Source organism: Leptonotus elevatus, chromosome 2 (assembly GCF_054856555.1).
Source record: "Leptonotus elevatus isolate MCC_2025b chromosome 2, RoL_Lele_1.0, whole genome shotgun sequence".
Classification (NCBI taxonomy): domain Eukaryota; kingdom Metazoa; phylum Chordata; class Actinopteri; order Syngnathiformes; family Syngnathidae; genus Leptonotus; species Leptonotus elevatus.
In genome coordinates, this window is record NC_141240.1 from 16051055 (window position 1) to 16066603 (window position 15549).

General features: G+C 41.3%; 1 protein-coding gene across 4 annotated transcripts in view; it reads left to right on the forward strand.

The window, feature by feature from the left end:
- Positions 1-15549, forward strand: part of prkar2aa (protein kinase, cAMP-dependent, regulatory, type II, alpha A) — a 39057-nt gene that overhangs the window by 2905 nt on the left and 20603 nt on the right. For 2 of the 4 annotated variants that reach the window (XM_086069922.1, XM_086069925.1), the window contains exons 2-4: positions 1030-1242; positions 2303-2372; positions 10006-10289. In XM_086069922.1, the coding sequence (XP_085926048.1) occupies positions 2329-2372; positions 10006-10289 (328 nt within the window). In that variant the 5' untranslated portion in view covers positions 1030-1242; positions 2303-2328. The other 2 variants (XM_086069923.1, XM_086069924.1) reach the window with 2 other exon arrangements.

Sequence of the window (15549 nt, forward strand, 5' to 3'; positions counted from 1 at the left end):
TAATTTGAACTTTTTTTATTTAATTTTTTTTTCCACTTTTGTTAAGAGTATGAAAACATAGAAAATAAATATTGTACATTTAGAACAGATATAAAATTTGTGATTAATCGTGAGTTAACTAGTGAAGTCATGCGATTAATTATGATTAAAACATTTAATTGCCTGTCGCCCCTAATTTTTAATAATCTTTTTTTTTTTATGAATCTATGGCAGTGAATGAGTTAATATCAATTTCTTGTCATGACGTAAGTGATATTTCTTTGTATGTGTGAGTGTGTGCATGAAATGTGAAACTCTAGACTCAAGTTTCAGGTTCCAAGAAAGAGAAACAGTCCTGTCATATTTTGGTGCCTTGTTGAAATAATTGTCTAAGTCATTTTTTTTCAGATTTTTCAGGAAAAACAAAAATGTTGAACCTTTTGCATGATGAGGAGATGATTTAGACAGTTATTTTAAGAGGGTGATTATTTAAAACCTATAAAGAACACAGCATGCAGAAGTAATACATTATATGTTTAAAGGTGAAGTCAACCCAAAAAAAATCAGTTTTGTAATATGTTCTATGGAGCCTCACTCGTCTAAACATGGTATTCTGATTAATATTGCATTTGTGGAATGTGATTTAAGCAGCAACATTTACCTGTTTTTATCCATCTCGGGTTGGCCATTTTGCCATTTGCTGTTGACTAAATATGACATACATCATCACAGTTGCTCAAAGCTAACGACCAATCATGGCTCAACGGTTTTCTGAGTTGCATGTTATGTTTGCAACTGGCAAATTGGCCGCCCTCTGTGATGGATAAAAACGGGTGGATGTTGCTACTTAAATCAGATTCCACAAATGCAATATTGATAAAAAAAAAATACCTTGTTTAGACTAGTAGGGCTGCATTGAACATATTATTGTATTGAAATTTTTGGGTTGACTTCCCATTCAAATACTATCGTTTTACAAGTGATAAAACATGAACATGTTATTGAAAATACTGTGCATGTGAAATGATTACTGTTTTTATTTCATCATAGAAAATGCATTCAGACATGATGGACGTATAGCGCATGCTGTGGGTGTCTGCAAGAAACCGGTTGGTCACTTCTATGCCGGAAGGCCTTGAGTACTCTTGAAGAAGCCCAGAAGGACCTCAATCTACTGACTTCATTCCCTCCTATCAGAATGCCCAAAAAGTGGTGCTCTAGGCTAGACAGATGATGATCTGTAGGATACTGGAGCATCAGAAGGTTATAACAAAAAATTGACGTCAGATTTTTTTTTCTTTCATAATTTTTTTATTATTGAACAACTGTTTCAAACATACACATTTGTATCAAAGACAAACATGTACAAAAATGATGGCTTTTGTTATAGCACACTACAAAATTCTGAGAGGAACAAGTATACAATAAAAATAAAATAGGCTACACAATAAAATAAAAATACATTATAAAAAAAAAAAGCTAGGGCTTTTCACATAACATTAAGGCTATTTGTCAATTATACAAATAAGTTTAATACCATTCGAAAAAGAAACAAACTCAACAAAGAAATTTGTTTTCATTTTCAAGAATTTACATTTGTGTAGAAAAAAAATCTCTTAGGATAAGAATGATGTTAACCAGCGATAACGTCTAACACCAAAAGATACATCTTCTTGAGAAATATTCTCTTAATTGAATAATTTTCGGATGAAGCCAGTCAAGCATATCGATCCACAATGTCTGTGATACAATCAAAAAACAAATGTACAGATCGGTTCTACTTCATCACAAAAAGTACATTTACTCGTTTCAATACCAAATCTCTATTGCACAAAGTCATTAGATGGATAAACCCCAGACGTCTGATTTCTTGAGGCCCACTATTTTCTCTGTGCACTCTCTGTAATAATAATAATAATAATAATAATAATAAAAATTATGCGGTTTTCTGTGCTGAAAACATGTATTTTTCCTTTTTCCTCTTTACTGTATATTGATTAATTAATCAGTACCCATCAACGAAGCAATTAGCTACTTCAAAGCTAAATATGCTCTCAAGCTGCACGCCAACTGTACAATATGCCACTTGGTGGCAGTATTGCTCCACAAACACCTTTTGTCTCCTCGAGGTCGTGCAATTTAAAAGGGTGAGGAGTTTGACATGATTTTCCTTGCTGTCCGTCGCACACACCCTGGGCTATTCGCCAGCCATTCGCTGGGCACATGTAAACAAACAAACATTCACACTTACATTCAAACATACAGTAGGATATGGATATTTTAACCTAAAATGTGTGTTGTTGTCCTTTTGTTTTTTTTGTAGGATGCCAGAGTGCCTACTGCAAAACAATGCAAGCATGGGGTGAATATGCAGAATTCACGCAGGGGGGCAGGTGAGATTGGACCCCAATCCTTATAACTGTAAAGCAGACATGCTCACCATTAGACCACCATGCTACCTTATTTTAGCTGTATTTTGTTTACCATGGATACCTTTCCGACGTGTATCAAACAAAACATTGCCTTGTACTGTCACAAAAAACTTTTATAGTGGGGACAGTTTGAATCTGCAATGGATTAATTTAAACTAGGATCGCAGTTTGGCCCAGCCTATCCCAGATGACTAATCGCCAGCCAATCGCAGGGCACATACATGTATGGACAATTCAAACAATTTACTTGCAAATAATTCACTTTATCACCAGGAGAATTTGCAGGAAACTTGGAAGTAATTTATTGTAAGGAACAGAAGGATTAAAACTAGCTGGAGTGTTTGACTATCCTGTTGTTGTTTTTAACGTTTGTTTTGTTTTGTTTGTTTTATTATTTTTTTCCTTTCGGACACATTATTACAGGTTACATTGATCACATAATATTATTTGCAACGTTGACATCCGAAAGAAGGGCTGACGGGTAGAAGCCATGGCTTATTAGTAACCCGTCCCTATTGATTCTTACTATACGCATCAGTCATATTCATTGATTATGAAGGTCATTAATTCATATCCTTATCAATCCCAGACTCAAGTCTGCACACTCCTCGCTCAGTTCATCTTGAGTAATGTCCATGTATAAGTTGCAGCTAGTGTACCAATCATTTGGAATTGGTAAATCAGTTCCCGGACGCCACCAACAGGCCCACCCAACCAGGCGAGCAGCCAAGGCGAGCACATGCTCCTTCACCAGTAGCGTCTTCGCTAACCTTGGATCAGCTTTCACACATGTTGTGGCTCCCAGACGAGTAGATGGGCTTGCATTCTGCCCATTGCGTCCACAGCAATTGTTCACTCCATTCTGGTCAGTTCAGCCACCACTGTTGCCAGTTTTGGGTTAACTAGTAAGTAATATGTTACAATAATTTCGTTTGGGTAAGACATAATCCACAATTTAATGATGTGAGTTACTGATTTTAATTTATTGTGTCTCAAACTCCGCCAATTCGTCCACTCTTTTCACAATCCGTATTTTTATGAAGATTCGACAGTCTTTTGTCCATATGTTCTCGATAAATCCATTCTTTCTCAATTGTCGCGCCCTTCTGGCAATGTCAGCATTTCGTTTTCTGAGATTTTCATTGACCTAGACATGTTTACCTTTAAGCTTGTAGCCATCTCTCAAAAGAGCAATCTTTTTCTTCCTGTCAACTAACCCGATCAGAATTGCCGGTGGTCATGTTCCCCCATGTTGTGTGTGGTGGTAATAGAAAGAGACTTACATTTTCAGCAGAACGTGGCGTTTACTGCAGAGTGGACAACAGGAAGTACAAAACAAAACCAGCACGTCTTCGCGGGAGCGCACGTACAACCATTCTCTGTAGCAGGCACGACCTACGGTATTCGCGTAGGGTCACTCTTAAAACTACTGAATTCCAGAATATTCTAGATCCCTTTTCCTTAGATGATGTCTATACCATAAACCACAATGCTGTAAAAGCAACTAAATATGAACATTCAAATGTATGATAGCATGCAATCAGTATAACAACCAAATTGAACACAGCATAAAAAACAATATGCTTTTAACAAAATTAACCACTGTACTTTGGGTTGGGTTTACAAACACGTCCTGAACGGGTTTTGTAAAATTTGGCATTATCATAGCAAGACTGGTCCGGTACTGATATTTGGGTCTTAGAGTGCTCGTTGTCCATGTTCTGTCCAACTTGCTCATGCCCTGGAAGTGTCACACGCCTTGCTGGACTCGGCTCAGTGACCTGACAAGAGTCTTGTGGGTTGGTCTGCGTCGGTGTAGTTTCAGCAACAGGTAAGATGTTCTTCCTGTTCCTCCTGTAGGATTGTCCTTCTGACTGAATCAGGTATGACCTCGGCTCTTTGCATGTTTCCTTCACAACTCAGATGCAGTCAAATCCTTTGGTTGTTTAAAGCCTTACCATCTGTCCTTCAGATAGAGGTTGGAGAGGTCGGCTTGTTTTGTCGTAACAAAATGATCAATCTTTTGTTGAAAAGTTGATCATGCACTTCTTGAGGCATGCACGTTTTGGGTTCAAGCAGTCTTTTGCAGACTGGTAGAGTGGTGCGTGTCTGTCGTGACATCAATATTTGTGCTAAAGAGCCAAGTTTGGTATCAGGAGGTATATTTCTAAAGTTGAGTAGGTTGAGAAAGATGTCGGTTTTGTCTCTGTGAGATTTCTCCATGAGGCCTTTAGCACTACGGACCGCCCTCTCCGCCAGTCCATTGGATTGAGGATACTCAGGGCTGCATGTCAGTCACATGGTTGAAGTCCCACTGCTTTGCAAAATCTTTAAAGCGCTGACTTGTAAACTGATGTCTATTGTCCGTGATGAGGGTGTCAGGTGCTCCATGGACTGACAAGTGATGTTTGAGTTTCCCAATGACTGTAGCAGATGTCAGATTGCGTAACAGGTCAATCTCGAACCAGCCCGAGTATGAGTAAACAAGTACCAGATACTGCTGGCCGTGCCAATCGAAGATATCTGCTGCTGTGGTTGACCATGGGAGCTCTGGAACAGGGTGTAGGAGAAGGGGCTCCTTCTGTTGGTGTGGTTTTGTACTGTTACACACTGAACACGCCTGTACCTCCTCTTCAATATCTTTTGTCATTGTTGGCCAAAACACGATGCCTCTCGCTCTCCGTTTTCTGGCCCACCTGGGTGTCCCCTGTGCAGAATGCACGTGTACTTTTGTAAGGACAGAGGGATAACAGTCTTCTGACCCTTCTTGACAATGTCATTCTCGACCGTCAGTTCATCCCTGAATGGAAAGTAGGGACGCACTTCATTCAGGAGGTTGTGCAATTTGTTTGGCCAGCCGTTCATGATAGTACAGCTGAGCTTCTGAAGAGTTGGATCAGTGGCAGTGTGCTCTCTTAGTTCCTGCAAACGAGCAGAAGACACAGCAGACTGACGTCACATCAAAATCATCCACTTCGCCCGCGAGCTGAGTTCTGGTGTTTCTGGGAGCCCTTGACAAAGCATCAGCCAAGTGCAGCTGCTTTCCACCCTTGTACACGAGGTGGATGTTGTATTTTTTAAGCCTTAACATCATGCTTTGTAGTCTGGCTGGCGTTACATCGATGGGCTTTTTGATCCTTGTCATCAGGTGTTGGGGGTCAGTTCCAATGGTTACTGGTTTGCCATAGATGTAATCATGGAATTTCGAACATGCAAATACGACTGCTAGCAGCTCTTTTTTCAATTTGGGCGTACCGAGTCTCTGTGTCAGTGAGGGTGCGCGAGGCATAAGCCACAGGTTTGCCTTCCTGCAGGCACACTGCGCCAAGTCCATATTGAGAAGCGTCACAAGTCAGTGTCACAGGTTTGTAAACATTATAATATGACAGTACTGGGGGGCTTGACATGTGTGCTTTTAGAGTCTCAAAAGCATGTTGCTGCTGTACCTGCCATAACCACTCAGTGTCCTTGTGTGTTAATTGTCGCAGTGGCAGCACATTCTCTTTGATGATGAAAAAATATATTGTATAACACTTGGCCTACTGATATATACTGAAATTGCCTTGGCTAGAGTCAAATTACTGTCACGTAACAGAGTCTTTCTGAGTTGGTCGTTATTGATCAAATATGCACCAGTTCTCAGCAATGTTGCCATCGAACACCAGCGGGTCGGGTCGTCTGAATCTGTCCGCCATGACGTGTAGTGAAAAAATCAGCGTGAAAGCACAATGGTCCCGCTCGATGAAAAAACTCACAACACGAAGTCACCCACAAAATAATAATGAGTCTTAGACTTCTGACATCATGTTGTGTTGGTGGTAATAAAAAGAGACATACGTTTTCAGCAGAACATGGCACTTACTCCAGAGTGGACAACAGGAAGTACAAAGCAAAACCAGCACGTCTTCCCGGGCGCGCGCGTACAACCATTCTCTGTAGCAGGCGTGATCCCAAATCTCTGAGTTGAGTCGTCACTTGCTGTTCAACAGTCTCGTTCGCTGAAGCTTGGTCAGAATCAATTGCACTTGTGCTGGCCGCAGCTCTTGCCCGAGGGCCGCGGCGCGGTTTAACCTGGATACCTGTAACTATCACATCATTGTTTCGAAGATTCTGTTCCAAATCATCCACTTTTTGTTGCAAGGTGACAATGCGTCAATCTTTTTCTTGTGTCTCTTTCTTCAACTGCTGAATTTCCTGCAGAAGTGGCTTGATGCTCTTTTTCATTTCAAATATTTCGGTGAGCATTTCTTTTGAGTTTTGCAAGAGGATATTTTATCTCCTCAAATTTGTCAGCTCTTTTCCCACCAGGCATATTGCAACAATGTAGTTAAATATCCCAATGTCAACAAAATAGAAGTCACGAGCGAGTGCAGGAGCAAGTACAGATGCGTCATTCTTCGACAGATGCGTCCTTGACTTTTAACGGTCCCAACACAGTGGGGAAAAAACTGTTGAAAACAATTATCTATTAAGATTAACAGAAACTATTTTGAAGAATTACACACAATCTTGCTGTGGCCATAGCAACAGATTTTCCTCACCGAGTGCTCAGGAATAGGAATGGAAGAGAATGCTACTCTTGACTTAGATGGTGCTTTAGGAAGACTCCCAACCACTGTATGGGGGCATATCATGTATCGTGACTGGTGACAGATGTGAAATCGTCAGGTGATGCGTGGGTAATTTTCCCCCTAATTGGTCTGAAAATGAGTGTGCATTTATCACAATGTATCTTTGTTCATCCATTTATGCCAGCTGCAATTGTGTCTTCCACACAGCACCATTATTTCAACATTATACAGAAGGGTTTCCCAACCACTGTGCCGAAAACCTTTTTGGCATGCTGACGATGTATCACAGGAAATTCACTTAATTGGTCTGAAAATTATTTAGGGACAGCATGGTCCAGGTGGCAGTGTGGCTGCCTGCAACCATAAGGTTGGGATTTGACCATTTGGCCTTGTGAATTTTAACAAGATACTGAACCAGTTGCTTCTAATACTGCATTATCAGTATGTGAATAAAGAGGCACCTACACTTCAGTCCAGAGGTGGCAGTCGTGAGTAAAAAAAAACTGACAAACACCACAATGCATTTTAAGAATGCAACTCAAAAGTGCTTTACATAATTGGAATCCCACCCCCAACCCTGGCCACAAGGATGCACAGGCAAACACACAGAAGTGGATGAGAGCAACGGCCTAAGAATGTGAGGCTAGGTAAAGAGCATCGCGTGAGGAAACACCATCTCATGGACCAGATCGCAGGCTGCAGCCACAGGCCACCAGTAAAATGGTGCAGCAGGTGCCTCAGGGATGCCTCAGGGAATGGGTCAAATGCAGAGCATGAATTTCTCTCCATTTAGGTGGGTGTGACAATCAGTGAATCTTAATCTTAATCTTAGAGGGCTTCCACTGAAGAAACACAGAATTGTAAATTTGCTGAAATAATATGAAAAAACAGACTGATGTAAAAACCATGTGAGAATAAAATGATAACAGACTGAGAATACAGTGTACTAAAAATTTAAAGTAAATCAATATGAGCTAAAAGCCAATTGAAAAATGTGGGTCTTGAGCCACAAACAAGAACACTCTCTAGCCCTGAGGTTCTCCAGCAGGCTGTTAAATAAAATAAAAAAAAGTGATGTATCTTTGTTCATCTATCTTTGCCAGCGATATATAGTGACAGGCAGAACAGGCGTTTTCCCACGAGATGACAGTAGGTGCAATTAACCGGTGTCCACTCAGGCCAAATTTGTGAGATGATCATGAGATCATCCTTTTTGTGACTTTTTGTTTGATGGTGTGCTGTGGGTTTTTTCTAATGTACAACTTGTGCTTTGGCTCAACGTTTGGCTAACACTGTAGTATCAATATATGGTGTGGAACAAATTTGAATGGTTTGCGTGAGTGAGGCCTGACATATAGTATATGACATATACTGTACTGTATATGTCATTCAAGTCCGCATGAGGCGCCGCTTCTGTCCCGCCTCTTCTTGTCAGCCAATGGAATACTTTTCGTCATTTGATTGTCCCGATCTCGTGTCAATCAATAGTCACCTTCTTCTCACTCGCCACGCTCACCACGCTTCCTGGAGGTTCATTCGTGCATGACAGCTTGTGGTGTAGCTGTTAGGTGGGGGGCGCACGCCTTTGATATTACAGTATATTTAATCTATATTAACATTATAAATCGTCTAGGTTTATTAGGCGTTGCTGTGGTGTTGTTGTTAGGTTTGGCGGCTTTGCTCCCAGGATTTGACCATTGGCCACTGAACGCACTAACTGTGTCACTTGCCGTAGAAATACACGTACAGTAGTGGCTAACAAGCTGTTAGCTAATTAGCCTGATAGCTTGTTGGCTAACCAGCTCCCCACAATTATCTACAGCAAGTCCCACCCTCCACGGTGTGCGTGGTCGTCGTGCGAAGCTGCGGCCGTGAAGCAGTACTTACCCCCCACCCTCCCTACCCTCTAACTCGGCCGGCATCGTTACTTGTTACACCTCCGACTGGGCTGCTCGCACAGCTAAACTATTAAGCCCTAGTACGTTAGCTAGGTGACGCCAACGACATTGTTGGCGCTACGTGGGGAGAGACGTGTCTACCAAGGAGGGATACGTTCGCTGTTCTCATCCCCCCCGGCTAATAAGAGGTTTGGCTCCGAGAAGCGGACGGAAAACAAGAGCGAACGAGGAGGAATACTACTCGGCGAAGGAGGGGACTGGCTAGTTTAGCCGGTGAGATTGAATTCGCATGTAAGTGGACCGTTTGTCACCAGCTTTTCCCGGCGGCTTATCAAACCGGCGACCGTGTTTAAACGGCCGACCACTTGTGTTGGCTTTAACTTCTCCGTCCGTCCGTGTAGTGTTAAACCCCTGAAGGTTGGCATTACTCCAAGCTAGCCAAGGCTAGCTAACGTCTTGAAGGATGGCGAGACAAGTACCGGCACACACCCGCCTAGTCCGTTAGCATTTGTAAGTTTAGATAAAGTCTGCTTAGTGTGTTTTTTTTTCTTCTGAAAGACGCCGTTGCCTTACTGCTACTGTCACGAGCATTAGCCTCTTTGCTAGCCAGCCACCAGCCCAAGTTGACAGCTCTGTGCGCGCGTGCGCGCGCACACGGCGGGCAATATTTGCGAAAGCTAACGACTGACCCGGTTTATCTGATGATCCCTCCACTCCCTCCCGCAGTGGCAAACGTTAGTTCATATCTGCCCAATGCAGCTGTGGGAACTCCATGTTCCCTGGCTTAACTCGAGATAATGCAGCCGCTCAGTGTCAATGTCAGACCCAATACAAACCGTCACCGCAATGCACTCATTACCTTGGATTGTCAACTATAAATTGATGATCTCGTGGGTACCTTGGCAGTGGAATTCCAGCTGTCTGTCATAATCCACGGAGCATGCAAAAAGCAACAATTTTGGAATGGATACAGCCAAAACAAAACAAAACACAACACACATCTGCTGTGCAAACCTGCAGCAGGGTACTCTTTAACCATGTGACATATTCATTTTGATGATCAAGTTGATGAACCTAAGGAACAACAACCTGTTAGATTTTGACTTATGGCCTCTCCTACCACAGACCAAGAATAAGCACTGCCACTGAGCCACACACAACCATGAGTATTGAGATACCGGTGGGCTTGAAGGAACTGCTGGAGGGCTACACGGTGGAGGTACTTCGGCAACGGCCGTCGGACCTGTTGGAGTTTGCCGTCCAGTACTTCACTCGCTTGCGGGAAACCAGGAGTCAAGACGGGGCCAGCGAAGGTGGCAAGATGGGAAAGGGGGTGATGTTTGATGGCGAGCCGATGCAAACGGAGTCCAATGGTGACGATGACGAAGATGATGACTCGGACTTTGAACGTAAGTACTACTAGTTCATGTACACTACACCCGCATTGGTTACGGGGTATATCGACTGACCCCTAACTCAAACATGTAGTTGACCCCACTAAAACTTAATTATCCATATTTTTAATGAAAAATAGACGTCAAATTGTGATCCCAAAACACTTAAATATCGTATTCAAACTAATCTTACCCTTAAAAAGAAATGGCTTTTATACAGTATATGATTTGGAAGAAGTGTATCAAAAGTGCGAGTACGCTGGCGTCACTGTTCATCCTGTGAAAATACCCTTTGTCAAGCAACTTTTTTTTTTTTTAATAGCCACTCAGCAGAGCAAATGCACACATCAGACTTCAGATTTATGTCAGGTTTCTTTTAGTCCTTCATGAAAGCAGACTAATTATCATTTGTATTTAATCAAAATAAGACATTTGAAAACATCTGCTTTTACTTTGAAAAACGACGACAACACCAACAACTGAATCGGTTTCAAAAAGGGTGTTGAGTGAGTACAGCATCAATTGCAGAGCTGGGCACTTGTTAATCGTCAGTTCTCGTCGACGACCTTTCGCCGAGTGTTTCCGCCTTTTCAGCGAATGTTTTTTGACGCGACAAAAATCTGCAAATTCATGACCAAAAACCCCCCAAAGCAAAACACGCCACATAATGTAGTGATCTGGAGTTCTCTTCTGAGGGTTTTGTAGAATTCTATGAGATGTAAGCTGCTCTACTGCTCTGCTCTGCATACGCTGCGCCGAGCAGCGTGGCCTACATCTGTTCAGTTGTGGAGCCGGTATGTGTGTGTGTTGTTTTGTGAATGAGGCTTTTACAATGCATTTTCTCAGTGGGTTGATCCTCTTTAATGGACTGTGAATCTTTCAATCTACCAAACGTATACATATCTTGGAGCTACCAGGGGTTTTCAGGGTTGAAGTTAACCAAATTCATTATGCCCATCGCCCAGGGGGATCGTGGTACATATAGCAAGATCATTAGGAGTGTGCTTGGTTGATTATTCTTTTATTCTGTTTCATTAAAACAGTATTACCAAATTAATTAGTTAATTAGTCATTTATTTCCCCCATAGTATATCAAGGGACGTTTGCCCACCCCTATATGCAAGGAGGAATGATTGGCTGGCTTTGTTAGTTGGCTCAGGATAAACGCAGGATTACACTTTCCGCCTCTCTCTCTGACTCTCTCTTCTGTGCCTGTGTTTGACAAAATGTGTAGCACACCCTGGCCTGCACGTGAGAGACGACTAAGCTGTAACAATTTCCCATTCAAATTCCAGCAAAAACAAGCAGTATCTTCTTAGTACATTATGATTAACACAATTTCCACATCTAAACTTTCCACAATGCAACGTATCATCAAAGGACACAACTTGAACGTGTTGTGCTTTCTTGCCTGAACGCTGTGGATTGCATGCATGACATCCATGGCAAGAGATTATCCAGCCAGGCTTGCAACACAGCCCCAGGGCACATCACATGGGGTGACAACACAGGCCGGTATAGCTATATGCATCATGTGCCCTAACCTGACCACTCTTATGCATGGCCTGCAGATAAAAAGTAGCACATGCTCAAGCGGTGACCTGCTAGCCTCAAGTAAACATTGTGAAATTACTTTTGAGATGGTTTCTTTCACATGTACAGCCAGGTAGGGCCGGGCGATATGGCTGAAAAGTGTATCATCAATGATAAGTATTTCATATCAGTCTATGAATAATTATTGAAAATATTGGTACTATTAAAAGTAAGGACCTAGAGAAAATAGGCCTAATTTAGGTAATTTAATTTTAAAATGTAACATTTATTCTTTTAATAAGAGGTTAACACAACTATAAAAAAAAAAATCATATTAACTGGTCAATATAAAGATTAAATAAGCGCCTTTTTTAAACATAATGTGTTATTGTGCTTAGTTTGGCTGGGCTAACCACAATATACGGTATGCAGCGGTATGGTACCTAGGGATGGGTGACTACCGATACCAGTCTCATTGTCAGGCATCGTAGTTGCGGTGGTGGCCGATACCAGTTTTACTATCAAGAACTAGAATTTAAAAATTGTAAGAATATACATTTTTCATTAATTCCATGCAATTTTAATGAAAAATAATGTATTGGGAATGGGATGTATAGGAAAATCATGTTATTTTTTTTTGGGGGGGGGGGGGGGGCGTTATGTACTAGTGCCATGCTTTGGTATCAGCATCAGTGACTGCTGGGTACTCATCGTATGGAAAACTAATTTTCAAGGAAAGAATATGGTTTTGGTTTACTGTAATTAGGGATGCACAATAATATCGGTGACCGATAATTATCGGCAATTATCGACCAATTTGACGTCAAACAGATAAACCAGATAATAAAGAAATCCGCCGGTAATAATAGACTTGCCGCTTTGGTCCATCTGTTACCCTCGCAGTTTTGTGTTACATTTTTAAAACATGACTGTTTTGTTTTGGCAAACTCAAAATGAGCTACTGGTTGTCTTTGAAGCATCTGCAGCATCAGCGTTTGAAGCTTTGAAGCTTCATGGTCTGTTGCACAATGTTTCGATGTATTTGTACTTATAGTAGGACTCTAAAGTACATTTGTATTCAAGTTAATTTTGCAATCAATTATCTGCTTACTTATCGGTGATCGGCATCGGCACGTTCTAAATGATTGGTTTATCGGTATCAGTTGAAAATAGCATTATCGTGCGTCCCCAAATTTGTAATATAGGCAAATGTGCAATGTTGTTAAATATGCTTCTACAATAATACCATAAATGCTTATTTGTGGAAGACGCTTTAGCCCAAAGCAGTCTCGTTGATACAGTTACATTAACCTTCATTCATTGGTAATACAATGTACATGTATCAAACTAATACTCTCAGAGTGCCTACATTACTGTTGACAACCGTCTTAGGCCTACTTGATCTTTTTAGCTGGCTCATTATTGTCATAGGACATTTATTGTTTTACTTGAGCTAGCATGTCCTATCACGTATTGATCTGAAGGTATTATGATCGTGTTAGTATACTCCAGAGTGTATAATAGTAACGATTCTGACGAAAAGTACAGTACTTAACTGTACTTGAACTGTCCCACATTTTGCATGTGTGGGGACGTGGGTGGCATATAAAACATACTCTTAATAATGTGTTTGTGCCCTGCAAAATCAACAGAATATGGAGAAAAGATGGGCAATCTTAGGCAGAGAAGCCAGTTTATTCACTTTCACAGATAGGCATCGTTTGACTTTTGGCACTTCCTCATTCTCTTTCCCTGAGCAATCTTTCGTGGCACAGCAGAAAAATGAGCAAATGGAGGTGGGAATTGTAGGTGCTGTAGATGCTCCCTGGCCACCCCTGTTTGGAATTCACACAGCCTGACATTTAAAGGAAGGGTCCAAAGTTTTCACTCAGAAATAAACACTTCATAAACACATGAAATCCTTCTCAATCAACACCTGTGGGCTTCTGTTAATGTGTGGTGGTGGTGGTTTGGTCAACTGCGAGATTTCGCGAGACGGAACATTACGAGAATTGCGCCTCAGAAGCGAAACGCTCTTCAATGGAAACACAGACAAATCGAAATTGTACTTTCATCGAAATAGTATAATATCGCTTTTATCAATATTTAGGAGCGGTGCCGCGCCGCGCCGCTGCTGAATGAATACAACGGAAACGCTGGTGATACACATTTAAGTTTGTATCTGACTGGTAAAATTCAGGTAAAGCATAACATTTCATATGAAACTTATTGCACGTCTTTGCAATATGCATATTGCATAGGCCAATATCGCGATATCAATATTTTTTCGATATATTGCCCAACCCTATATGCCGATTTTGTAATTGATTGTTATAATTGAAATTGTAATTTAATTTCAATTAATTGCACAGCCCTGCCTTTAAGTGAGACCTTTGATTGAAAAGCATATTTTTGCAAGTGAGATTCAATTGCAAATATTTGATTAAATAAAGTGTTTTATTGCTTTTAAATATGTTAATTTAAATGGAAAATAAAATCAAGCTGTGTATGAGTAAGCATTGGAGCCTTGATAGCCGCAACTTCAAGCTCTGACATGAGCCTCTTTTACACAGAGATCCCTCTTGTGACAGTCATTGCCCTGCACCTCATGCAATTATGTTTCCTTTCTTGTTTCTGTTGTCCATTGCATGAGACTTAAAGGTGCTCCTCCATCAACCATTGTTGTGTATGCATAACATGTCTGTGAACCGTTATGGATTGGATGCAATAGCAAATGAAAGGCAGAAGGCTTGCACAACGCTCAGGTTCGAACTCTGCGCCGTTTTGACAAAGGATCGTGACTTATTATTCAAGTACTTGCCCACTTCGTGTTTGCTCCATGTCCACTCAACTCTGGAAAAATGACGGCAACAAGACACAGCATCACAGCACATATTGTGGAGGGTGGCTTATACATTCACACACGCTACAAATATGTTTCCACACATTAACGCACAGGCACACCGATCACTCACTCACTTTCAGTAGAGCCAACAGAATGAAGAGACGCAGTGGCCACAAGATGTACACGTACTGATAACCAACCAATCAGTGGTTTCCGTTTTCCGTATTGAATTAAGGAGAGCAGAGACCCAATTAGGGCAAATCTTATTTACATATTGAATCTTTAAAAACAAATTGTAATAAAAAAAACGGACTGTTCAAAATGTCAGTTATCTGATCAACAAAAATAGCTTGGGTAAAAAAAGGCATCCTGATTATTTCCAACCCAAATTACCTGATAAAAGGATATCAAAGATTAGAAAAAAAATTAATTGAAACTATGATGATAAAGATTATGTAACCCATAACAAAACGTTTCTCCTACTGGTTTCATTCTTCCACCACTTGGCTTTAAAGATGCATTGTGGAGTTTAAAATGTGGATGTTAAAGATTTTTTCTAGATCATGCATGCTCCACCATTGCCCCGACGAGTACAAAGAGACCTGCCTTTTTAACTGTGACTGCGCCTATCAGCTTGTCTTCCCTTCAGCCCCGAAACACTCCACAGATTTTTGCAGATGTTGGAGTGTTGGAGGGGAACGTCATGCTTGTCCCCGCGGACATGAAGTGTTGTTAGCTAGCGTACGACACAATTGGGATGGGAACTGAAAAAAACATACAAGAGGAGGCCGGCTTTGAGCACTGTCCAAACTTCAGCTCAAACTCCAAGAAAACTAGAGAAACGACTAGTTTATTTGACTGCACCTATTTGCACACGCACCATGCACGAGCTTGACA